The sequence below is a fragment of the Tyto alba genome, unplaced genomic scaffold (genome assembly GCF_018691265.1).
Source record: "Tyto alba isolate M040663 unplaced genomic scaffold, T.alba_DEE_v4.0 Super-Scaffold_6, whole genome shotgun sequence".
In the NCBI taxonomy this organism is placed as follows: domain Eukaryota; kingdom Metazoa; phylum Chordata; class Aves; order Strigiformes; family Tytonidae; genus Tyto; species Tyto alba.
Genome location: NW_024881327.1, coordinates 46,417,245 through 46,443,064, shown reverse-complemented (window position 1 = coordinate 46,443,064; position 25,820 = coordinate 46,417,245). Strand labels below are relative to the sequence as shown.

At 35.5% G+C, this 25,820-nt stretch overlaps 1 protein-coding gene across 1 annotated transcript in view; it reads right to left on the bottom strand.

Annotated features, from left to right (window-relative positions):
- The window catches only part of POLN (DNA polymerase nu), a 103,239-nt gene that overhangs the window by 46,360 nt on the left and 31,059 nt on the right, over positions 1–25,820 (bottom strand). The window contains exons 15-17 of the mRNA XM_032987335.2: positions 13,285–13,342; positions 12,037–12,114; positions 11,490–11,604 (exon numbers count right to left, since the gene is read on the bottom strand). Coding sequence (XP_032843226.2) covers positions 11,490–11,604; positions 12,037–12,114; positions 13,285–13,342 — 251 coding nt within the window. The remainder of the gene's footprint in view (positions 1–11,489; positions 11,605–12,036; positions 12,115–13,284; positions 13,343–25,820) is intronic.

The following is a 25,820-nucleotide window of genomic DNA, read 5'->3' as shown; positions in this document are numbered from 1 at the left end:
AGTAAAACTGTTAAAATATTCCACACCAACACACATGAGGTACTGAACTCAAGAGATTAAAATGTTTTAAAACTCTGATTCTGAGAAGGCAAACTGAAGATCCTGCCTTCTACTAAATTTCAGATTTTACAGTATTTTTTTTGGTGGAGAGGGATGGGACAAGTGAGTGGAAGGCAGTAGGTGGAGAAAGTGATAGCTAATTAAACCACTGCATGAATGTTCTTTGAAAAACCATACTGCAATAATTAAACATCACAAACCAAAGCCTAGATCTGTCTCATATCTCAACAGAAACGTTCAAATATATATACACATATATATTTAAACCCTCATTTATGGAGGCAGAGCTACCTAACAAAGGCAAATTATTATATCTATCATGCACACTGTATTTGCAAATGCCACAATTTTTAAGTGTTTCCCATCAGAATCTTTTGAGGAGTACCCTTCAGTACAAGTCTTTTATTATGCAAAAATGTAACAGTTACTGCAAGCATTCATTAAGAAAAAGACATATTTCACAAGTGATGTTTATTGAGAAAGGGATGAAAATCTCAATCTAGAATCAGTGTTTTTTGCCTAATGCAAACAAGCCTGATTTAAACAATGACACTTCTTTAGAACGATTAGCTTTACAGCAATGTAAATAAAAGTAATTTAAAAGTAACTTTACCATTAATGACATAGCAGGCTAAGTACTCCTAGGTCAATACTGGAGACATAATCTGAGGATAGAATTACAACTGATTTCACAATGTTTTCAAGCCGATACGAGACTGCCTAATCCCAAAGCGAGTATAATAGGACAGAAAAGAGAAACAGAAATGCAATATACAGAGATCTTAGAGCTTGTCTTCCAACCTATATTACAACAAACTCCTTCGACACAACAAAGAGGAACAAAATTAGATAGCACCCTGACACCATCTCCCTCTTCCAGACTGTAGTACTTGTAACCTATCCCTACATGCTGCACAGCTTGAGAAATAAACCCTTTCACAGAATCTAAAGAATGATAGAGACTATTGCTTTTCTGCAAGCTACTTTACTTGCAAAGAAGAATTATCAAAGTATAGAATTTTTGTATAAAGTAGGAGATGAGGAATTAAAAACAGAGAAAAGATGTAATAATTGGTCATGGAACAACTAAGAAACAGTGTGGTTTGGCTGCGGCAAACTAAATGCAATTTCACGATGTGTCAAGTGAGCTATTTCCAGTGACAGGACAGTATTAGTACTGCTGTACAATATATTGTTGAGATTTTATATAGGGTAGTTAACATAATTTGCTTACTATGTTCAAGAAATATGAATTTGGTGGTGGTAGGCTACCAGAATACTGAATACTGGAAAAAATCCAACCATGTGAAAGGAGACACTGACTATGTCAATATTAAGGAATGAAACCTGCCCACAAATATTCTGCAGCACTAGGGCTAACTGGAAAACACCACCATATATCCATAGTTGAAACTCTCTTACTATCCAAACATGGTGCTGCATTCAGCAGCATGGTGGAAATAATCCCTGTCCAGAAACTGGTTGGTCCAGAGCAATGACCATGATAGGGATCAATTTACCAACCCAGATTTTGAGTGACAGTAACCAGGAACATCGCTGGCAATAAATTTATTAGAATAAAGGTAGCCTCTTAAGTAATTATTTCTTTGTTTCATTCATCATTCCACCGGCCCAGCTTCATGGCTGTTCCAAAATTCGGTTAAGTTTCTGGACCATGAACCAAGTGTTCCTGAGACTGTGCTCTGGTGCAGAGATTTCAAAAGTAGCTAAAAAAGCTAGCTTTGACAGCTAAAGCAGTTCAGTGAAACAGCCAGTCAGTGCCACAGAGGCTCATTTTCCTTGCCAAGAAGAAATCCAGATTAATGTATGTGGAATTCCATGTAGTCATAACTAGCTGCTCCTAATACTAGTTCATTAAGGTATTTTGATGACAAATACCCTAAGGAAGCTTGTCTTGTTTCCTTAAAGAACGATGTTTGAGAACACAGTTGATTGCCTTCCTGAAGTATTTATACAAAGCAAACACTGGGGGGCGAGGAGAGCTAATAAAGCTAATGGGCGACGTTGGCAAGAATAATTTGGGTATATAAACTGTAGGAATAAATATAGTCCAGAAAGTAAAAGGCATTTTATTGCTAGAAAGGGAATGGGGAATTCAACAGCTCTTCAGTAGCACTGTGTAGGTTAAAACTAGTTATAAGTTGAGACCCTACCTATTTATGAAAGGGAGTTTGACATTGTCACCTGCAACAATTTTATGACTGAAAGCATCCTTCTAGTCTTATATTCCTGTGTAAAACCAGTCACACTCTTATCAAGAATAAAGCACTAACCAGCAGTGTGAGAGATTCTGCCTTACACTGAATTCAGTGTCTGCTATACCATACATTTAATATGAAGTAAGCTAAAAAAAAAAAAGAGACTGTTTTGCTGAGGATGAATCTTTACTCTATTTGATACAAAGAATGTATTTGAAACAAGTTTGTATAAAACAGTTATGGTCAAGTGTATATATATTTAGTCGGACTACCATCAAGCATTTGTGCATACTTGACCTTATCTTTTTCAAACAGACCCAGTACACTATTTTTTTGTATAATTCAGCCCAAGAGGACTTATTTTGATTTATTTCAGGAATATCCAAAACACCTCTGCTTATTTCCTGTGTTCTTCAGAACTCAGCAAGATATCAACAGATAGAGCTATTGTCAGGAAGTATCCTGAATTGCCAAGTGGATGGAAAAACAAGACTCTCTATTTTGCCATAGTTCCTGCTGGACCAACTGCCAGTGTGCAACAGTTTGGCTCACCTTGCCATTATTAGATATAATCAGTTCCTTGAGTCCCCTGCTTGGCAGGTGGTAAAGAAATAAAATTTCCTCACTTCCTGGAGGAAGACAGTCTGCAAAGAACAAAACAAACCTTTCTGCACTGTGATCTTTTTATTCAAATCTGGTTGAACTTACTTCCTTTTTAAAACAAACAAACAAACAACTTTTGTCCTTCCAATATGATAATCTCAAGTAGTTCTGCACTTTGTTTCTCCTTAGGCTTTTTCTCATGTAATTTCCAAACTTAGCACGTCTGTCCCTTACCAAAACAATTCACAACAGATATTACCATGATCCCACATACATATCAGCTGAGGAAAGATGGACTTTCATATTCAGTATATTTTATAAACAACCTGCAGTTACCAAGATTATTGGAAATCAAGTGTTCAAGATCCTCTGATTCTGACAAGGATACTGTAAGCTAAATATTCTTCCATGTCTTAAAGTGTCAACCAACCAAGCCTGCACTAGAAAAAAGGAAAGGAATGTTTTTCAAAATGATTACTAATAAAGAATTTACAAATCTCTTGGAATTCCATTATAGCTACACATTTATTTTAGATATTAACTGCCATTGCTAGAAAGAAAAAACAAAATATGTTATTTCTTCAAAGGCAAGATTCTAGAAGTTATCCTAAGTAATACAGCCTTTTTTTTTAACTCTCTGAAAGCCAGACAGACTCGGGTGAACAATTATTATGTCCAGTACTTACTAGAACGTAAATTCAATACCTAGAAGAAGGACATGTATTCCTGGTGTTTCCCATCATCACACAAAAGAAAGAAGTAATAGCATGAATATGAGTAAGTAGATGATAGATGAGAGAGAAAGAAATATTTTGTGGTTTGGATTTTACAAAACTCAGATCTCAAAGTGAAACAGAAGCAACTAGTCCACTATCAAATTCTCCAGCCTTCTTTCAAGTGTAGCTTTGAGTGAGCCTTGTACACAACTGTCACAAATTGTCCTTTCATTGGTATAATCAGAGTAAATATCACTCTTAAAGAGTATCCCTTAATTACTTTGTTACTTTAATTCACCATCAGCAGTTAATGTCTACAAATTAAATTATAGTTTAGAGATAGAAATCAATAGCTTAAAGAGAATGCCTATTTTCATACTGAAATGGTAGCAGTTATCAGATTATTCAGGTTACCTTTTAATACACAATACATCTGCATATTGAACAGTATTAGAGATATTGTTGTACTACATAGTAATATCAGTATTAGAGATATTCTTCCACAACTTAATACTACATAAGCATTTTTAATAGAGATTATTAAAATTTCTCTAACCTCTTATTCTTTAGCTGCAGAATACAATGAAAACTGATTGCATATGGGCAAACTTTTTCTCTGTTCTCTGATTCATATACTATGATTTCCAAACTGAATAGAGTACAAAAGCTAAAATATTAAGTCACAAGTGTCCCTATAAAGGGATTTTTCTGAGGCACAGATCAACATGGATTTCATGACACTGGTTCTACACTGGCTCAACAAACTATGACACAGAAGATATGACAGAAAACGCCTGGGTAATTTATCACTGCATGGAAATTTTTTTGCACAGGGACAATTATCTTTCTGCTCTCACAGAAATTAAAATATACAGTTTATAATAGTAATAGATTTATGCTCACATTTAGATCATACGGTAAACAATTTACTAAAGACCATTCTGAATTTCTCCCCTTCTCACATAGTAAATATCACCTACAAGAAAAGCTATATTTACCTTGAAAAGACAACATCTAATAATGTTTCCAGATTAAGTCTGCATTTATTTAATCTCAGAGAGATAACGTGGTCAAGAGAATGTTCTTTGTTTCATATGCTAATATTGTTCCTAGAGACTATAAATCACTTGGGTATTCCCATACCTAAATTTCTGGATATAGAAGTACTGGACTTTTACTTCAATCCATTTCTAACTAACCTACTTATATAGAGGGTCTTTTCATCTGAACCTCCCGGTTTATAAGGATATATAGTCTACATGTTTTAACATCTTAGTTCATAGTTATAATTTAGAAAGGGTGAAATATTTCTCATAAATCTGATAGGACTTTTTTGACATAAACAGATCTAAATAGAAACTAAGAAGATTAGAGGCTGCAAATATATCTGTAATACCTTGTTGGTGCTTGCCAATGTGTGCCTTAGGAATCGCTCACTAGATAAAAGCATAACCCAGAAATAATTTTCTACACACTAAAATATAAAGCAGACACCTGAAGCTCAATCTACCCACTTAGTTTAAGTGACTTGACCACTGGGAGGATGCTCATCTCAAAGCAATAACACTACATTTATTTTTTGGCTAGTTCGCTATTACGCAGTCTCAGTGGAAGTCCATCTTTCACGAATCTACACTGCCAATTCCATAAGGAACTCTGACACACAGATAAAATTAAAGAAATTAATGTGGATGTTTATAACCAAAACTGTGAACCAACACCTTTCACTCCACTAAGTGGCCTCTTAATTCTGGATGTCCTTGAATTCTCTGGGTACTTTTCAGGGAACTCTTCCCTCCTGAAAGTTCAATAGGCTCCCAAAATCCTGCATTGTTCACATGCTCATCATGGACCCACTGAGCCCACCTGACCTCCTCTGTGATTCCTGTAGGACCCAAGCTAGGAAATGTAACCTGATTGTGTCATTATTCACACTGATAGCTTCTGGCTATCAGGTTTGGATTTGCTGGTTTTGTCTTAGTATAAGGTGGAGAAGGTAGCACCCTGGAACAGTTGCCTGGCTACTGATGGACAGCAACTAAATTGTCTCTTCATGTGATGGGATTAACATTTGCAACTCTGCCTCCCAGGTACAGGCAATTAAAGCATGCTCTAATTGCACAGCCACAAGCTAGGCTTGGCATCCTCCAAGATCACATAGAAATGGGACTACTGTGAAAAAGAAAAAGCCCAAAACCAAGCCATCCCAAAACAACAGCAGTAAAAAGCATAATTCGTGAGATCAGAAGGGAAGCAAACATGAAAGTACTCACTATTCTATAAAGAGTACCCAGGTAAGAGTCATAAATGTTTGACTTTTGTCCCTGTAGCTACTACTAGCAAAGAAAATTAAACAATCACTAAGTAAAAAACAAATAATCCCCTAAATGGTACTGAAATAAAGAAATCTGTTTTCCAACGGAATGCTCTAAGCAATCTGCAATAAAACCATAGCGTCATAAAAATATGGTTGTGAGACTGAGAATCCACCTATCTTTGGAAATATTTGTCTAATTGTCTCATTCTTTCCAGTGATGAAGATTCCACAGCATTCATAGGTACCCCACCTCCATATTTATCTACCTTTAGTATTCAAAATATTTCATTAACTGAAACATCTCTTACAACAGCGTAAGCCCATTCATTATGCTTAGTTCACTCTCTACCCAGGTCTCTGCAATAACCTTTTATATATTTGAAGACTTTTATATTTTTTTTCCTAAATCATATCTTCTCTCAACTAAGCAAACACAATTATTTCAGCTTTACAATATTTGCTGAAGAGAATCTTAGCTGCAACATACAAAGTCTAACCTTGCTTTGTATTTTCCTGGGAGGAGAGAGAGGTAGAGTCAACTACTTTAAGATTTTAAAAGTTGAACTGAGGTCTCCAAGCGCCTAGGACTTATATAAAAGTTGGGAACCACAGCCACTTGAAAAGAGTGAATCCTGCTCACTTTTTTTCAGAGAACACTACATATCTAGCAGGTATCTTCAGGTATGGACTTTGGGCCACTGGTTGTCTTTGCCATTTTGTTCCAGCTTTCTAAGAGGAGTCCAAATGCAAACTTCTGTAATTAGAATTTCTCATGAGCTTCTCTTAGATGGCTCTGTGGTCAGCATATAACCTTTTTTACTCTCTGAGATGTGTATTTTGGCAATGTACATGGAGCTTGCCAACCCAACATTGCGTTTTGTATTCTATTTCAGGTTCAGTAACCTAAAATATAGGAAGTAAATATAATTTGCAGATATCAGAGATGCCTGTATTAAACATTGGAACACAGTGACAATATCTTCAAGATTAAAATGACTAAGCTAGTTCCAGAGCCATAAATAATATAGTTGCATTTGTATGGCTAGGCTACCCTCAGGACCCTCGATGGAAGGTATCACTATGCTCTGCTGGATGTAGCCAAACTCATCACTAGTAGGCATCTCCAGTTCTCTAAGGCAGATTTTAAAGAAGCAGGGGAAAGGATTTATCCAAATATTTTAAGTATAGCTTAATGCTTGAGTCATAGGAACTCTGAAGCAGTACTATTCCAATTCAAAAAAGCACTCAGCCAGGAAAGTAGACGTCAGGTAGGATGAAATCACATATTTATGGTATGCTTAAGTGCTTAGCCAAATCAAGGTACTTTTCCTGCATTTTGACCCAATATGGTCAATATGAGTATACACTATGACAGAGGAACAACAGTCTACTGAGAAGGGTGACAAATTAACAGTTTGAAAGAGATTGATAGTCACTGCACCTTTAATTAAGAAAGAAAATGCAGACTCTCTAAAAGACTGTAAATTTATTTTTCGGCCTCTAACTTTGAAAACTATTTTAAGATATGTCCATCAAAATAATTTAAAATACAATTTCTTATTTTTCATTTATTGTGTAAAAGCAAGATTGAAGAAGTGAGAGCAATTTCATTCTGAGATCTGTTGTCATTTGGATGTCTTATGGCAGGTAGGTCTCTTGGCTGTTCAGACAGCTGCCTAGACAGCTCTCATCGTCTTCAGCACTGGTATGATGATTTATTTGGCTTTCAGAGGACTATAACTGCCATAGGACGTCAAGACAATATAACACAAGATGATCTTGCAGGTAGCTGGAATCAGTTATATCATGAATTTTTAAAAGTTTAGGCAAGCCTTGAAACTTTACGTGTTCAGTAGCAAGTAGGTCACATTAATGTAACGCACTCTTGGTGTTCTTGTAACAGCAGGTGTTGACCTGTCACTTAAGGCTTACCATAACTCAGTACCCACTGTGAGATAATGTTGGTAATAGCATATATCATCATTACAGACAGGATAGGATAAGAAGAGGAATAGTACTAAGCATATACAAGTGAACATTAAAATCTATTTATATGATTTTAGTTTTAGCTGGCGTAACTATGTTTGATGACCAAGAAATATATTGGGTGTACAAGGCAGAGATGAGCTTGGATTTTTTACTGGCAAAGAGAGCCAATAGAAGCCATTGCAAAGCGGCCAGCAGACACCATTTTTATTTTATTCCATGAATCCATGAACTTTCATTTTATTCCATAAAATTTCATAAACTTTATTCCCGTGTGAAGAAAGCACTTTAAAGAGAAAGGCCATGAGACCAAGCATGACATTACCCAGAAATTCCCATTAAGTGACTACTTAACACCAGCTTCTAAGAGTTATCTGAATAGCAATTTCAAGACAGTTCTGTCAAATGGAACACACAATACTTAAACAATTATCTACAGCAAACAGTTAAGTGTAGTGCAGTAAAGCCCAAACTGGTGGAGGTCTGTGTTGCTTCTGAAATGAGCTATCTCTGTAAGCTAACCGCAGGAGCACAAGATTACAGCCTAGTCTTGCAGGGAGGATTGCCTCTCAGCTAGGTTTATGGGGTTGGGTATGGTGTTGCACATGACACTGAATTTTAGCATGAAAGTTAGACTTTTGCTGTAATGTATAGACATAGTTTGGGTTGACACATACTTATGCATCTCTGCACTGCACTGATGACTAGTGTAAAGATTCCATATGAATGATGTTTAATAGAAATTTGGATCCAACAGGTTTCCAAGAGATGCATCTCTGAAGTCCCAGAGACAGAGTCACGATAGAGCAAGCCCAACCAAATTATGAAGGGAAAGCTTTTATAACATAAGAGACCTCAATTCAATCAGAAACTCATATAGATAACCTCTTTGCATAAACTGTCCACCATGTTTTTGTTGCCAAATGTTATAAAAACTCTGTAAAGGTTTTTCAGAAGGTTGGACTTCAGATAGAAGGCTTTAGCCTAAAGAACAGAATAGAGGTGCATTTCAGTGGAGAAGCCATGAAGCTTCAGAAAAACAAAAAGTGAATAAACTGGTATAAAACTTGTCTGGACTCTGGGGTGTGGCTCATATTTTGTCCAATACTATACTCTTTACTATTTATGATTTAATATTCATTAGTCTAAGGATTTTTAGATGCAGAATAACTGCTAAAAGATACCAGCTGACATGCATTCAGAAGCTGGAATGCTATCAGATACTGCCATTAACTTAATTTTTTTCTTCTGAGTGGGATCTTCAAAAACTAATGCATTCTTTATAGATTCCTTGGAGAAAAAACCTTTTTTGTCAAGGTTTTCCAATTGTCAAAAATGTATTAGAAAATATTTACAAATAGCAACAACATACAATTCCTTCAAACAGAACAGAACATTTGGTATACCACTTGCATAGATTTTAAAGGACTAAGACCCAGAGAAAATCAGAAGACCAAGAGGAGATAAAAGGTTTGTTGATTATTTTGATCTTTCTTCTCACTATTTGTTTTAATACCAGTGAGGTGTAATCAACTACAATAAAGTCAAATAACTAATTGTTTGCCCTAAAAATTTTATTTTTCATCAGCTGACGAGAGATGAGTAAGTATCTGAAATGGGAAAGTATCTGTGAAGCTTGTGATTTTATGTCTCCTCTTGGACACTAAATAAATTAAGGACAAAATTCCAAAACCGACAGTGAGTTCATTAGGAACCAATTCAATAGGAGGAACTGAATTTGTCTGAACAAATACAGATGTCTACATGTGAGCTGGCCACCTCAGACCTACTTTGTTCTCAGTGGTGAGAAGTCAACACTTTTAATGTGCAATTGATCTTATTACACAGGGGACACCAACAATAAGTCAAATTAATTTATCCATGTATAAAACAGATGTCCAAGGTTAGATGAGATTAAACACACCCTTCACGTTTCTGTAATTAATAACAGTCATATAATAGATTCAATAAATGTTACTTCCAAGCATTAGCTTTCCTGAAGTTTAAAAGAAGAGTCAGCAGAATCATTATGTAATGATTTTGTAGACACACCATGACACTCCTGTCTGATAAAAATATTTGCCTGTAATATTTCATTAAATTTAAAGTTACTGTGTAACAACCATAAGAGGTTGATGGCTGCCAAGAGCTGTGAGGTTGCTGAATAGAACGGTATTTCTGGAGCCTTGCCCAGAGTTGAGACAAAATGTGACTCATCTTCATGCATACATTTGCAATATACCTCCAAACTAAAATAAGGATTTAACTCCATCACGAGGTTCTAGTGATATCATGTTAGAGCTCAGAATTTATTATAATATCAATAGAAGCCTCAAAGCGACTCTAAAAAGAAAGGTGATTTTTCCACAGCTATATTCATTGGGATGTTTGTGACCTTGAGTTGTGTTCTCCCAGAATGCACGCCTCAAGTGCTGATTCAGTTGTTGGTAGCAGGATAATTATAATTTGAGCTCCATTTTGTTTCTTTGTACTGCTTCAGAGTATATTAGCAAATATTGCAGTAAGTAGGAAATGCTGTGGTTGGGAAGGCTATGCCTGCAAAAATTTAGAAACTGTAGGATAGAAATTGAGCTAGATCAGAATTGATGAATTCATCATATCTGGGTTTGATTTCATTTTGAGCTAACAATCTTCCACCATTAAAAGAGAGAAAGGATCAAAGAGAAAATATTAAAATTGCATGACATGTACATGACATCATTCTGTTCAATCTGTTTATGTTATAGCATTTTATTCAAACTTTTTCTGATCTATCTGTTAAAACTGTAACCTTCTTGACCTGTGACTTAATGAATGCTTATGCACTTTTGTTGCAGGGGGAGTCACAGTCTCAAGTAAGATTTTTAGGCACTGTGATACAAACAGTAATAAGAAATACCATCAAGTAGCTAAATAGCTAATATTCCATCTTTTTAGATGGCTAATTTTTTGATCTGCATGCTGAAGAGCATCAGTAAATAATAATGTTGCAATGAAGATAAGAATTTTTTTATTTACTGAATTACCACTTTTTTCCAAATTTCACATCATCCATCAGAAGATGGAAGCACTAAATTCTATGAATTCAAAGGAATCCCATGAGCTCTAGTCTCTGTTTCTTGATTTCTTGTAATTTGATTCCAGTACTTCTACTAGATAACCAAACAGGTTTCAAAAATGCCTATACTTTTACTAAGAAAAGTTGTTCTACAATTTTTCAGGTGGGTAACCTACTTAACTATTGTTCTGAATTTTTAAAAAGAATTGATGAACAATAATAGAATAAGTTATCAGCATGCCCTGTTCACAGTATATTATTGCACCAGTTTTAGTCACAAGGCTCATACTGGTCAGTTGGACTGCAACATTTTGACATATGGTAATTACCACAGTGGAGAAAAAAGGCTCTAAAAGACAGAAAGGAATTATAATGCACAGTGTTAAAAGAGTATTAACAATAGATACTGTAGCAAAATACTGTCTTTTGTTATCACTACATAGCAATGCAATAGTTTAAGTTATTCTTACTACCTTGTCTGATTACTATTAAAAAAAAAAAAAAAAAAAAAAAGCAACATTTAGTCCTACCACTGAGAAGCCAGCGTAGAGAAGATATCGGTGGTTTCAGGTTCTTGGAACAGTTTCAAAAGCTCTGGTTCAGATGACAAGTCAGCAAGGATTCTTAACTCAATATGGGAAAAATCTAGCAAAAAGAGTGTTAAAGTAAATCTATTACTCTAAAATAAAAGCATACCTGAATTTTAACAAAACTATCACAAATTAAAACACAAGCCTGGTCTGTTCAGTCATTTCTTCACAGTCAAAAAAACCCAGATGCCTGTAAAAAACTCATCCTGAAGAAGCTATATTCCAGCTACAGATCACAAGGTGTTTGATTCCTTCATTTTCTTCAGGTATCAATTAATCTTATTAGCTCTTTGTTTCTATTGACACGACTTACATATCATCCTCTTCTAAGACACATTAAGGAGTATACATCATATACCAATATTAATTGGTACTAAGGAATTTGACAGCCTTTTGAAATATAATATCATCCAAAGGAGAGGGGACAAAGAGATGGCAGAACTGCAAACGTTAATATGCATGAGAATAATAACACATACTATCTTACCTGCTGCTAAAAATGTATATCCTTTTTTTGCAACAAACAAAGTTCTTGGGGAAATAGTCACTATTTCCTCTTCTTTTCCTAGAGAGGAGATAGACATTTAAGTGTTAAACCCCAGTCCAAAAATACTGCATTGCAAACCATAGGAGGCTGTAAATTATATACCAAACACACAACTAAAAACAAATGGCAATGTAAGCCACCTAGCAAAGCACTAACTGCCAGCATCACAATTATTTTACTCTATTAGTCATGTACAACACCTTTATCTCTGCCATCCTTGCAGTACCACTTAGTTCTCCTCTTTTTTCAAAACCAAACCCTTCCAAAATCACTAGCTAACAAATATCTACAATAACTAACATTATTCACAGATAACTTTGAGATACATTTTTAAGAAGCGCCTGTTATAACATCATTAGTAAGACTGATTGTCTGATGTGCCAGTTATGCATGGCAGCTCAGGTTTACACAGCCACTGTTCACACATTTTTTTATAACAACTTTTAAAAAGTACTTATAAAAATGAATCAAGTAGATAAAATAAAACTGCTGTCAAAGTTTTGCATTGTCTTCAACAGACTCCTGTTTTATGATCTGTATTACTTCAAATGCAAGGGGTGAATATCTGTGAAAAGGCAAGCCTGCTCTTATCTAGGAACCAAGTGCAACAAATGAGCAACATTTCCCAGCTTATGGCTGTAGGCGTTCAAGGAGGAGAGTTTATGCTGGCAAATCTATCTCTTATATTTGAGTTTACTATTGTGGGTTTCTGTCTTTATCACTTGGGTCATGCTTTTCTAGACTTTACTTTGATTCTCTCTGAAACTCACTTCTGTTATCAAAAACAACACATCTGACTAACTACTGGTGTTTAGTTGTGAGTCTGATAAAAATGACCCAGTTTTAACATCTCCTTGGGAAAAGTCTTAAGAGCTGAATGCACACAAAACCATCCTTAGGATATTTAATGGAGTTACGATGCATAATTTCATCTGGAAAAAGGATCAGTGAGATAGTTGAGGGAATCAAAAAAAATCTAGAAGTTTGTGACTAGATGAACACTGAAACAGCAAATTTTTTGCAGGAACAATGTGCAAAAAGTAATTGGTTTAAATGCTAATGCATAACTAAGCATCAGTAATCTATGTATTCTTTAATGCTGAAGTTATTAGTCTGCTTTGAAATATAATATGTCAGTAAAATAATTAGATAAAATTACCTCTTCATGTTAATAAAAACATAGTTTACCTTTTGTGTACTGTTTCTTTGTAATTCTAACTGGATGTTTAGAGATACCTTGAATGTTCTACAAATAAGAATAAAAATATTTAGTAAGTTAAAGTTTACGAAAACATGTTTATGACCAGTTTATAAGCAGCATAAGAACATTAGTGATACTAATGCAAACCAGGTTTTCCCATATAATAAATAAACACTTTGCCTTTCAAAGGAATCTTCACACTTCTGTAACTATAGACACTTTTGAATATTTGCTCTTCCTTGAAAATTGGAAACTTGTAAACATGATTTCTCACTGACAGCCTTTCCAAATCCTAATCTCTGGATGCACCGCTGAACATCATTAGCAACCTAATAAAAATAATTTTCTTCTTATTTTAACCTTCATTTTTTAGATACGGGTCATTACTTTCAAGAAAAGAATACATGTGAACACTGCTTTAAGCTAAGGAAACAATATTCTTCAGCCTCTAGAAATTTTTCAAATCATTAGAAGCCTTCCAGTAACAAGTACTAACACCTAAGCCCTCCAGTACTTAAAGGGGACCCACAGGAGAGATGGGGAGTGACTCTATCAGGGAGTGTAGGGATAGGACAAGGAGTAATGGTTTTAAACTGAAAGAGGGTAGATTTAGGTTAGATATAAGGAAGAAATTCTTCCCTGTGAGAGTGGTGAGGCACTGGCCCAGGGTGCCCAGAGCAGCTGTGGCTGCCCCCTCCCTGGAAGGGTTCAAGGCCAGGTTGGACGGGGCTGGGAGCAGCCTGGGCTGGGGGAAGGTGTCCCTGCCCATGGCAGGGGGTTGGGAACTAGATGATCTTTAAGTTCCCTTCCAACCCAAACCGTTCTATGATCTATTCACGCTATTTTTGAAATGCATGATATAATAAAGAAGGAGCTCTTTATTAACTACAACACTTCAGTTAAGTTTAAAGGTGAGAACTAAGTTTATCAGCAAACATGCAGGACTAGGAACAACAGATTTTTTTCTAAAGATCTGGGTTCATACACACGCAGTAAAGCATGAAAGATGACACACAATAGCTTCCTTCTGTTATTTATTGTCATTATGCTTCTTCATCTAGAAGAGTAACACATGACAAGAGATAACATGTATGAAGATCAGTTTTCGTAATTCCACCCAATTAATTTACAAGTGGTTCAGGAATTAGATGAACATACTAATATTATGGAATACTGTGAATTCAAGAGATGGGAATAGTGATATATAATTTCCAAATCAGAATAATCATTTTCTATGTAATTTCGAAATCAAAATTGTTATTTTAAACTTAAGAGGTATGTAATCAGACTGCAAAAGCTATGGAAATTTAAAGTAGAATTAAAAAAACAAGACCCCCAAAACCAAACAGTATAATTTCTAGTCTCAGTTTCACACTTAAAGATCTACAATTAAATGTATTAAAGTTCAACACCCCCCACAGCACCATACACAGAGAGAGAGAAAGCGACGACATAATATACATAATATTTTCACAGCATGAGTAAGCTAGGAACACTGCTCTCAATCCATCAATATGAAGTTTGACCCAGAAGAAACACTTGCGACCTTAAATATTTTATTCTTCAGTTTCTGGAAACATTAAAAAATACAGTTGTGGCAATGATTGTCATAATGCTATTTACCTTATTTTGAAATAAGTGGTTATTTAATCTGTGCACAAAACTAATGTTTCTATTGATAACTATTGATTTCTATCACTAACAAGTTGAGGAGGATCCATGCTTGTTTGAATTAATAATATGCAGTTTACGTGGCTAGAGAACCTAATAGTTCCTTAGAAGTTTAGAGAATGAAATACTTTATTAAGTACCTGGACATGAATGTGGAAGCCTAACTTTACACATTTAAAAAAAACAAAATCACAACATTTCAATTCTGACTTAAATCATTTTAATGACAGTGATAATTGTATCGATTTTTCATTGGGCTCTATGCTGTTATCAGCAAGTACTTAAGATAACCTCCAGCACAGGTTAAAGAGTTGTTTATAGTTACTCTCATTGATTATTATTCCTTAACCCATTAGCTTCAAAATCCTGAACAAAGTTAAGTAAATAAAACAATATTTCAAAATCTATCTAAAGGGGTAAAAATAAATCACTATATTACCATCTTGTTTTCACTAACAGCTTATGCAGAAAGTCTGCTTTTTTAGAAGCTACTAATAATTCTGAAAAACACTAGTAAGCAATTGCAAGCAAAAAATGTACTTTCACTTATAAATTAGTTACCAACTCATAATTTGAATAAAACTTCTGAAAAGAAGTATCTCAAGAAACATGAAAGTGGTAATGCTCATCTTTAAGCTATTGTAATAGTTTAACAGATTCCTCTCATCTAATTTTAGATACCTTTAGACTAATGGTTAGTCTAAACTAGCTGTTTAAAATCCCTTTATAGTCAGTAGACAAAGGCAGATATCTCCAGTGGGTAGTTCAATCTATCTGTATATGACCCACACTTACAACAAGTTGACCTAAGATTCCCCTGAAGATGTTTTCTAAAATGTAGATTATCAAATTTGATGAGATAAATTTACTTTAGATATTTAAAATTTAGATATTTAAAATTCTAAATGGAAAACTTTCCTCTGCTTGAGTTAAGAATTAGGTCAGAGTTTTACTGTATCAAAAGTGGAAGATTGTTATGGCTTTGGCAAATTACTATTACCACTTTGGACTACATAATACAGCCTGCATTTTTGCTCTTAGCTATTTATTTCAAGTATATTTCTGAAAAACCTTCACAGATCCAATCTGAGATGTGACTGTTATCCCTTATGGTTAGAAAAGAGCATCCACATCTTGTTAGAAGTTACAGAGAAACAAAATTGCTCTCTCTGAACAATTATGCTCCAACAGACAAGAAGGAATATATTTGAAACAGTGTGATGAAAAGCTGGTTCTGAAAGTTAAACATTAATATTTCTCTTCATTGTTTCTGAGTGAGGGGAAAAAAATCTAGCTATTCTAGTGGATGATTAACAAGAAAACCTCATAATTGGTTAAAAAAAATATATATATATTTAAAAACACCACCAAAATCTAAAATTAATTTCCAGATGTTCCAATAGATAGGATAGATGAAGCCAAGATCCCAGTTTCAATTATGTTTGAAAGGCTGTGATGATCAGGGGAGGTTTGTGAGTGCTGGAAGAAAGCAAGTGTTGCTCCCTTCTTCTAGGAAAGCAAGAAGGAGGATGCACAGAACTACAAGTCAATCAGCTTCTCCTCAATTGCTGGGGAGGTGATGTAAAAATGATCCTGGAAAACATTTGCAAACATATTAAAGTCAAGATGATCTGGGGTAGTCAGCATGGATTTACAAAGGGAAAATAGTGCTTAACCTACAATAGCCTTCTGTGATGAAATGACTAGCTCAGTGGATGAAGGGAGAGCAGCAGATGTTGTTTATCTTGACTTAGCAAGGCTTTCAAAACAATCTCTCATAAAAGCCTCATAGACAAGCTGATGAAGTACAAGCTAGATAAGTGGACAGTGAGGTGGGCTGAAAACTGGCTGAACTGCCAGGTTCAAAGTGTTATGAGTGGCAGAAAGACCAGCTGGAGGCCAGGCACTACTGAAGTATCCCAGTGACCACTACTGCTCAACAGCTCTATTAATGACCTGGATAACAGGATTGAGTGCAACATCAGTAAAATGGCAGACAATCCAAATCTGGGAGCAGTCATTGATGCAGCAGATGGCTACTCTGTGATTCAGAGGGACTTTAAGATTCAGGAGAAATGGGCTATGAGGATCTCATAGAGTTCACAGCCTCAGAAGCAGCTTTGCAGAAAAGGTCCTGTGGATGCCAGTGAAAAACAAGTTGAACATTAACCAGCAATGAACTTTTGTACCTAAGAAGGCCAACAGCATCCTGGGCTGCATCAAGAAGGGATTCACCAACAGGTCAAGAGAGGTGATCCTTCCCCTCTGCTCAGAATGTCTGATGGGAGGGTGTAAAGATTCTTCCCACTGGTACCCTATGACAGGACAAGAGGCAGTGGTCACAAACAATTACAGGAAATTCCATTTAAATATAAGAAAAATCTTTTCTACTATGAAAGTGATCAAACACTGGAACAGATTACACAGAGAGGTTGTGAAGCCTTTATCCTTGGAGATATTCAAACCCCAACTAGACATGGTCCAGAGAAACCTGCTCTGGTGGTTTGAACAGGGGGGTTAGAATAGACAATCTCTAGTGGTCTTATCCAAACTCAACTATCTTGTGATTCTATGATTCTGGTTTTAAAACATTACTGTAATTGATTAATCTATGTATTCCAGTGCCAATCCATTGCCTTGTCTCTAATTCACATGATTTCTGATTGAGATAGTCTTCAATGGTATGAGGCAGTGGAAAACTGTAGAAAGACTGGCTTCATTCCCAAGCATTTTTTTAAAAAAAAAGCACACATATGTATGTTTTATATATATATATATTACGTAAAAAGTACACTTGTAGTATAACATTCAAATTTAAAGATTAAGAAAGAAACAAATATTTTGCAGAAATTGTAGTCAGTTGATGCATCATGTCTTAAAATGCAACTCAAAGAAAAAGAATTGTATTGTTTTGATGATAGAAAATGAACAACCAAGTTTCATAAATAGGTTTGTAACAAAATTAATAAGAACTACTTGATTATATAAATAGAAATTTCCATTTTTTATAGTTTTCATAGAACCATATAATAATTTTAGTTGGAAAAGACCTTTAGGATCATAAAGTCCAACTGTAAACCTAACACTTCCAAGTCCACCACTAAACCATGTCCCCAGCTGCCACATCTTTTAAATACCTCTGGGGATAGTGACTCATCCATTTCCCTGGGCAGCCTGTTCCAGTGCTCAACAACCCTTTCGGTGAAGAAATTTTTCCTAATATCCAATCTAAACCTCTCCTGGTGCAACTTGAGGCCATTTCCTCTCATCCTATCACTTGTTACTTGGGAGAAGAGACCAACACCCACCTCACTAAAACCTCCTTTCAAGTAGTTGTAGAACACAATAAGGTCTCCCCTCAGCCTCCTTTTCTCCAGATTAAACCCCAATTCCCTCAGCAGCTCCTCTTAAGACTTGTGCTCTAGATCCTTCACCAACTTCATTGCTCTTCTTTGGACATGCTCTAGCACCAAAATGACTTTCTTGTAGTGAGGGGCCCAAAAACTGCCTGAACACAGTATGTGAGGTGCAGCCTCACCAGTGCTGAGCACAGGGGGAGGACCACTTCCCCAGTCCTGCTGGCCACACTACTGCTGACACAAGCCAGGAGGCTATTGGCTGCCTTGGCCACCTGGGCACACTGCTGGCTCATATTCATCCAGCTGATGGCCAACACCCCCAGGTCCTTCTCTGCCAAGCAGCTTTCCAGCCACTCTTTCCCAGGCCTGCAGTGTTGCATGGGGTTGTTGTGGCCCAAGTGCAGGATCCAGAATTGAGCTTTGCTGAATCTCAGGTCATTACTGGTAGGAAGCTGAAAAAACACACACCCTTATAACTGTATCCTTTCTTTTTCACCTTTTTGCTGTCAGTGAAACCCTTTCTTTCCCCACTCCCCTACAAGCATTAAATCACTAAAGAGTAAATTTTCTCATATAGTTATCAAGCTTAAAAGAAAAAAGCACTGAATCTGATCTACACTAAAGTCACTTTGGGTATGATAAACGCAGACTGGCTGTCTTTTTCAGGGGTGTCCAAAACTGCCACCTTTCTTTGGCAGTGGATCTGCCAAACGGGGACATAGCACTCCATCAATTCATCACCTCTTCTACAATTTCAGTTACTTGACACATTTTCCCAGCATCTAGATGGTTGTTGGATCACTGTTTTTTAGTTAAATTCCTCAGAAAACATCATGTTGGAAAAGCAGGGAGCACAGACATGGGGAAAAAAAAAATCTCACTAGGAACACTAGATTAAAACTGTACACGATGAAAAACAGACTGCTGAAGTCTTTCCTCCTACCTCTATAATCCGATTATTTTACCACTATAATCCATCCTGACTGATGATCCTGATGCATTCCTTACTCTTGTGTTTTCCCCAGGTTAGAAATCTGTTCTCTTGGTTCTGAAAATATATCTATTAAAAGTTGTTCTACTTTTGTGTGTTGTTTCAGCTGAAGACAGTATAGATTGTCTATGCAGTTAGCTTCTATATATAGAGCCATTCAGAAACTATGACAGACTTCATACTGGCAAGGAGATTCAGAATTTATGGACTCTTGATGTTTCTGTTAAAGTCTCACAAACACAGCTTTCTCATAAAGCATTCAAGTCTTGAAAAAAGGATGCTCTAATCCATAAGGAAAATCATTGTATCAAAGGAGAGTAGAATTATCAATGAAAACAAAACCTAGTCAAAATCCAACTAATAATATACAGATCCCAGTTTGATGAGTTTATTCTCAATCAGTTACGCTTTCTGTTGAGCTTTCTTTTGGTATCAAAAATTCTATATCTACATTTACAATTGATTTTTGATTCCTTCCTAGGTTAAAAACCAGTATGATGTTTTGGTTCTTTCAAAGGATTACAGTATACAGATATATATTGGATAAATTACTTTTGATGTCAGTATAGCTAGACTTCACCTAGTCACAGAGGCTTGTGGTGCATTTTAATTATTTCTTACTCTATGTCAAGTATGATAATTGATCGTATTTCCTATGTTAAATTCCTCTTTCAGTTGTTCATATTGATTCATCTAACGCATACCTCTCTCTTCATCTCCATATACATTGTCAGTAGCATAAATTTCTAGTTTTTGAGCAAATAACCTCAGTCAACCTTAGTAACTCCCTAGAAATATATGTCTATATATGTATACAAAGGCATCTACAGCCATATACATATTCCTTTTTAATAAAAAATGGCTCATTAATCTACTAACTGCTCAGATCTGCATTTTTAAATATCTATGCAATATGTCTGAAGACCTACAAACTGTAGGGAGAGGAACAGAGAAAATGACAACAGTGACTGAAATAAATGGGAATGCACAGAGGTGGCTGCAGACTATTCTATGGACATTTGAGTCTGATTAATTTCTGCAGTGATCTAAGCACTTACTTAAAAATAAGAGGAGACAAAACTTACTACTGAGATAATAGTATCCATTCATAGATGTATACACTATGGATGTGTCATGAGGGAAGATCGAAAATAGCCAAGGAGCTAGACTGAACAGATAATAAGGAAGCAGTTAGACCAGGTAAAGTTATAATGTATATATCCTTTGATGTGGTGACTAATGCACCTGTAGTGGCAGTGAGTCATAGTGCCAAACACTAGAGCAAAATAAAGAAAATAGAGGAATTAAATATTGTTTTATTGTGGCTACCAATGCCAGAAAATAGCAAAAACTAGTTGCATTTCTTATAAGCAAGACTGTGCTCACTGGGACTGTGATCTTGTCAGATTTAATTACTGTAATAGTTGTTGCTTCAGGAAATCAATTATTTCTTAATACTTGAGGAAAACACAGATTTTCCCTTCTGTTTGAAAAAATTCAGAGCAGCAAAACTCTATCTCATGAAATGTAGCACTCCAGCAAAAACTGAAGCATTATGAGTCTGAAAGTTTCTGGAGTTTCTCTTAGTATCTTCTTCTCCAGGAAGTTTATGAAAATAATTAGGCTACAACTGCTCTTATTGAACAAGAACTCAGCTCTATACAACGAAACACAAAGTAAGCTTTTAAATTCATGACATCTGTTTGATGACTACCATTGTATTACTTTTGAAGCAGAAGTAATACTTTGGTCTGTAAGACCAGACTTCATTACAATAATAGACAGATAGATGACAAATCCTTTGAGCTTTATATTCTATATCTCTAATTACATTTTTCTTTTTATTCATGTAGTAGACTTTTCCTCCTGTTTATTTGCTTCTTCAAAATTTTGTCTCTCCTTTTCCTCCTTTTTCAGTTGCCTTTTCTCACTCTACATGGAACTGCACCTATTGATAAATTGTGCCCTCCTAACTCAGCTAATCAGTTTGAGAAGAAATGTAAGCACAAGTTCAGTGAGCTGCTTCCTCAACTGTCAACACTCTGCTTGCTTCTTTGTTAAAGGCCAAAGCTACTGGAGAAATAGTGAGGAAAACTGCACACTCCCCAAAGTAATATTCTTGCACTGTAGAACAAGATTTCGAGTCCTGAAGGCACTCACATCAATTTCACTCAATTTGTCTGGCACCTCCAAAGTTGGTGGTAACTCACTCATTAGAAATTACACAGCAGAAATTAAAAAAAATAATTGTCATTATTTCTCTTTTGGAAAATTGCCAAATTTAATCATTATCCAGAGCAGCATTTATTTATTATGATAAAGGAATGGACAGTTATTTTCTGTGACTTCTATATGAGACAAAATTTCAAGACAATCTGAAGATCTAATTTTTAAAATACAGTATGTAGCGCAATAAGTAGAGAAAATATGAACATTAACAAGGTCACCTTAGGAATACCAGCCTGGTATGTATGTGCACATGCATTCCTAAACAAATCTTGACTTGTCTGCAATTGCCACCTAGTGGCTAGTTAAAAATTAAAAACATCTATTTACCTTGTCAAAAAACAGAAACATACAGACTTCTGGTAAAGGATTTCTTAATTTTTGGTACTAGTTACTGGTTTTCAGCTGTGAAAAATTATTCAAAGGTCATGGAGTCCCCTCTTGCCTTACCCAGCAGTACAGAATTATCAAGTTTTAGATGTCAGTCAAGTGGGAGACTTAGTAATTCATCACCTTCCCACAATCTTAAGCAGCTTTCAAAGTCAATATAAAGGAAGAAGGGCAACCAAAACCACTGTCTTTTTACTTTAAAGAGGTGGTAATAAGAAGAATGTATTTGATTTCCTATGACTAATCCCCTTCCTGACATACTCTTTGAAAACTAGACCTGGCAATGACCTCAGGTAATAATGTTGTAGCATCACATGAGAAAGGACTCGATGAGTGATTTTTAAAATAATAAAAAATATTTTATTTTATTAACTTATTGGTTTGACATGTTCTGTGACAACTTATTTTGTCAAATCATGGATTCAGACAAGGTGCTTAGTTATATACTGACAGATTACTCACATTTGCACAGCAAGCAGGGGAGTTTGTATATGCACAGCTCTACACATCTTTCAAAGAGACAAAGACTGCTTTTGTTTCCCATATATAAACTGACTAAATTTACTTATTTCATTTTCTTGAAAGAAAATTTTACTTGAACATAAGCTCTGTTAAACTAATGTCCATTAATATGGGAGGCTATGAAACTTTGGGAAGAAGTCCAGGAAGATATGATTTGGTTTTGGTGAAAAAACAGTGCTAAGGCATAGAGATAACAACCCTTCGAGTGGCAGTTGGAGCTATTAAATATTGTACTAGTTGTTTATTAGCTGTATATTATAGCTTTAAAGTAAGTATTGTCAAGGGAAAATTGCGCAAATGGACAAATGTTAGACCTTTAAACACATGAAAAATTACAAGATTTACAGACTGAAGGAATTTACTTTCTAAAGAAAAGATGTAACAGTTGTTTTATGAAAGGGTAAAATTTAGCACCTCAAACAATATTATTCCACATATTGAGGAATTTACTGAGCATATGTTAGCAGGGAATTTCTCTTAAAAGGCTACAAAAGACTGTGAACAGTAGGCTAATTAAAGGAGTAAAACAAAACTTAGATAACCAGTGTCTCTTTCTTTGCTCACAGGGAGGAAAGGACAATTCTTGATTTGATAGAAGTGGTCCCTATCTATAAATTCCTAGAAGACAAAGTCAGCAGATGATCATGTTAGTATGGAAGAACTAAGGACAACAAAGCCACACGGGAGTCATCAAGACAACCTCCATTCTGTTCTGTCTATCGCCAGTGACCCTTACACAAACCACATTTGTCGTTGCTGTTCCAAACCTGAGAGACTGCTTCCATCTTCAAAACCCTCAGAAAGTTTCCAAGTTTTGAGTATTTCCTAAAAGTGTATAACTAAAAATCCCACTAATGGAATAGTACCTAAGAAGAATAAAAAAAATCTTCAAGCAGAATTTGTAAACTCTTAATCAACTCACTAGACATACCAACACACAACTTCATAACAAATAGGCACACAAATATTTAAACCAATATACCAATCATACTTGCATTTCTGCGTGTTGCTGAAGACTCAATCTGAACAACTGCCTTAGAGATGAAGACAGGGAAAATGAACTCAGTAGAACATTGGCACTGTTAAACTTTTTAGTACAGAGGTACAATGACTGTGGCCACATGGAGACTTCAGGGGATGCTAGCACATGCCAGTCTCAAACATAAGAAAAGTGCTCAGCCAGGAGTTGAAATTTGTGTAGATAAATAGTGGAAGAAGGAAGACTGTGATAGACTACAAGCACATAGCACTACTTGTTTCCTGGAATCAAAAAACCATGCAAACATTGCTCTTACACTGTACTAAAATTACATGGAATCAGACTTAGTAAAATTCCAAAAGACACAACACAGTGTATGGATTAAGTTCTGTAACATAATACTCTATGTAATAGATATTACTAAAATTACTTCACTTTAAAACAGCTTTTAATTTGTAAGGTAGTGAAAGCTACATAGCTAAAAACTCCACGTTTTGATCAAAGATGACACTAATTTTGTTTGATAGCTATGTGCTCCAGTCACATTCATATTAGAGAAAAATAACCTGGCAGTAGCTCTAGCTATATTCCAGCATGGATGTCTAAAACATGATCAGTGCATAGTTATGGCTTCTACCTGCAGCATTTCCAAAATGTTGCCAGCAAAGGCCATTCAAAGGATAAAATGAATCAGCGTATAACGAACTAACTACCTTAAAGCCCACTCAACAGAGTAGGCACTCAAGTGATGACAGTTTAATTTATACATAGTGTATTGAAATGTAGTCTTCAAATTTTCATATACTAAGTAGAAGTATGCAGTGCCATCCTCTCTCTAGCACAGGAAAATTTTACAGGAACTTTTTTTCTCCCATTTCTACAAGTCTAAGCTTTTCTGAGAAGCTTTTTGCCAGAAACTAAGGGAGAATGAAGAAAGAATTCAGCCTTCACAGTCAATATTTCATAATGTGCTAAAAATACTTCAGCTGATATTATTCTGAGCTGCATTCTGAGTTTTCAGTTGTTAATTTTAATCGCTCTATATATTTCTGTGCTTATGTTCAATCATATACATGATTGAACTGCTCTTGTTACTAAAGAATTACAGCCCAGATGATGCTCCAAGCTTTACTGAGCCAAATGGAAAACATTATGCTATAAAATGTAGTCCGTGTACTGGATATACCACACTCACCATGAGATTAATGAATTTATACAAATCAGGAGCATTACTACAGAGAATACCAACGACAATGCATATATCACACATGGATACTCTGGGTATTTGAGATACTAAGAGAACAAAGGTCTATGATGCAGAAACTTTATTTCTAGATTTGGCTATTAAAACAACATGATAATGTTCTGGAGCTTCAGACATGAGTGTTATGATAAGACTAACAGTGGCTTTTCATACTGTAGTTGTCACACCAATAACTAAGAACATCTTATTGTAATGTTAACATAATGCAAATTTTCATCAGACTGTTTTCATCAGACTAAGGTCTTGCCAGCATGCTCATTCACTCATTTTTAAGTAAAACTTCCTTATCATAAAACAGAGACTGTGATGAGTGAGGAAGAAAGAGGAAATAGAGAACTTTTGTCTCCAACATTGTAAATACAGCTTCTAAAGACTTCCCTAAAATATACTTATAAATAAATAAAGCAACAACAAAAGAGATTATAAAACATCAAAACTCTAAATATTCATAAAATGAGATACTATTTTAGTGTTATTAGTGCAGTCATAATTAACATATGACTCAAGAGTATTGGAATAAATATACTGAAAAAAAATGGCACAAAACCATGTTCTGCATGCAAGAGATACTTAGGGAACACAGACAAACCATAGCAAACGGCCTGTGTGCTGTGACTTTCTCTAATAGTGCATCAGCTCATCTGAGTGATAGTTGTTTGTACTGACTAGAAAATATGACACTAAATTGCTTTGATGCAAAGGTCCAAGAAAACACATAGACATCCTCAACTATGTTAAGACAATCTAACATTATTTTAGTGAAGCCCACATTAGAGCATACTTACCTAAAAATGATTTTGTTAGCGTAGATGATGTTATAGAAGACTTTTGACAAGATGTTTTATATGAACCTGTAATAAGTCTGTGTTGTCTCTATCACCAGTGCTTTCCAATATATATACTTTTTTAAAAAAAATAGAAAACACATTCAAGTAAGATCAATGCTAATCTAAGACCCATACTGTCTGCCCATTTTATGTCAAAATTCATTTCAGTAGGATAGTGTATGAAAACAATAATATTCCTAATAGTGCAGTTTCAAAAGCAGCCAAGGCACTGGTTCCTTTCTACAAAAAAAGGAAGTTGTGATCACATCCCTGCTCCCAGACTTGGTGTCTGGC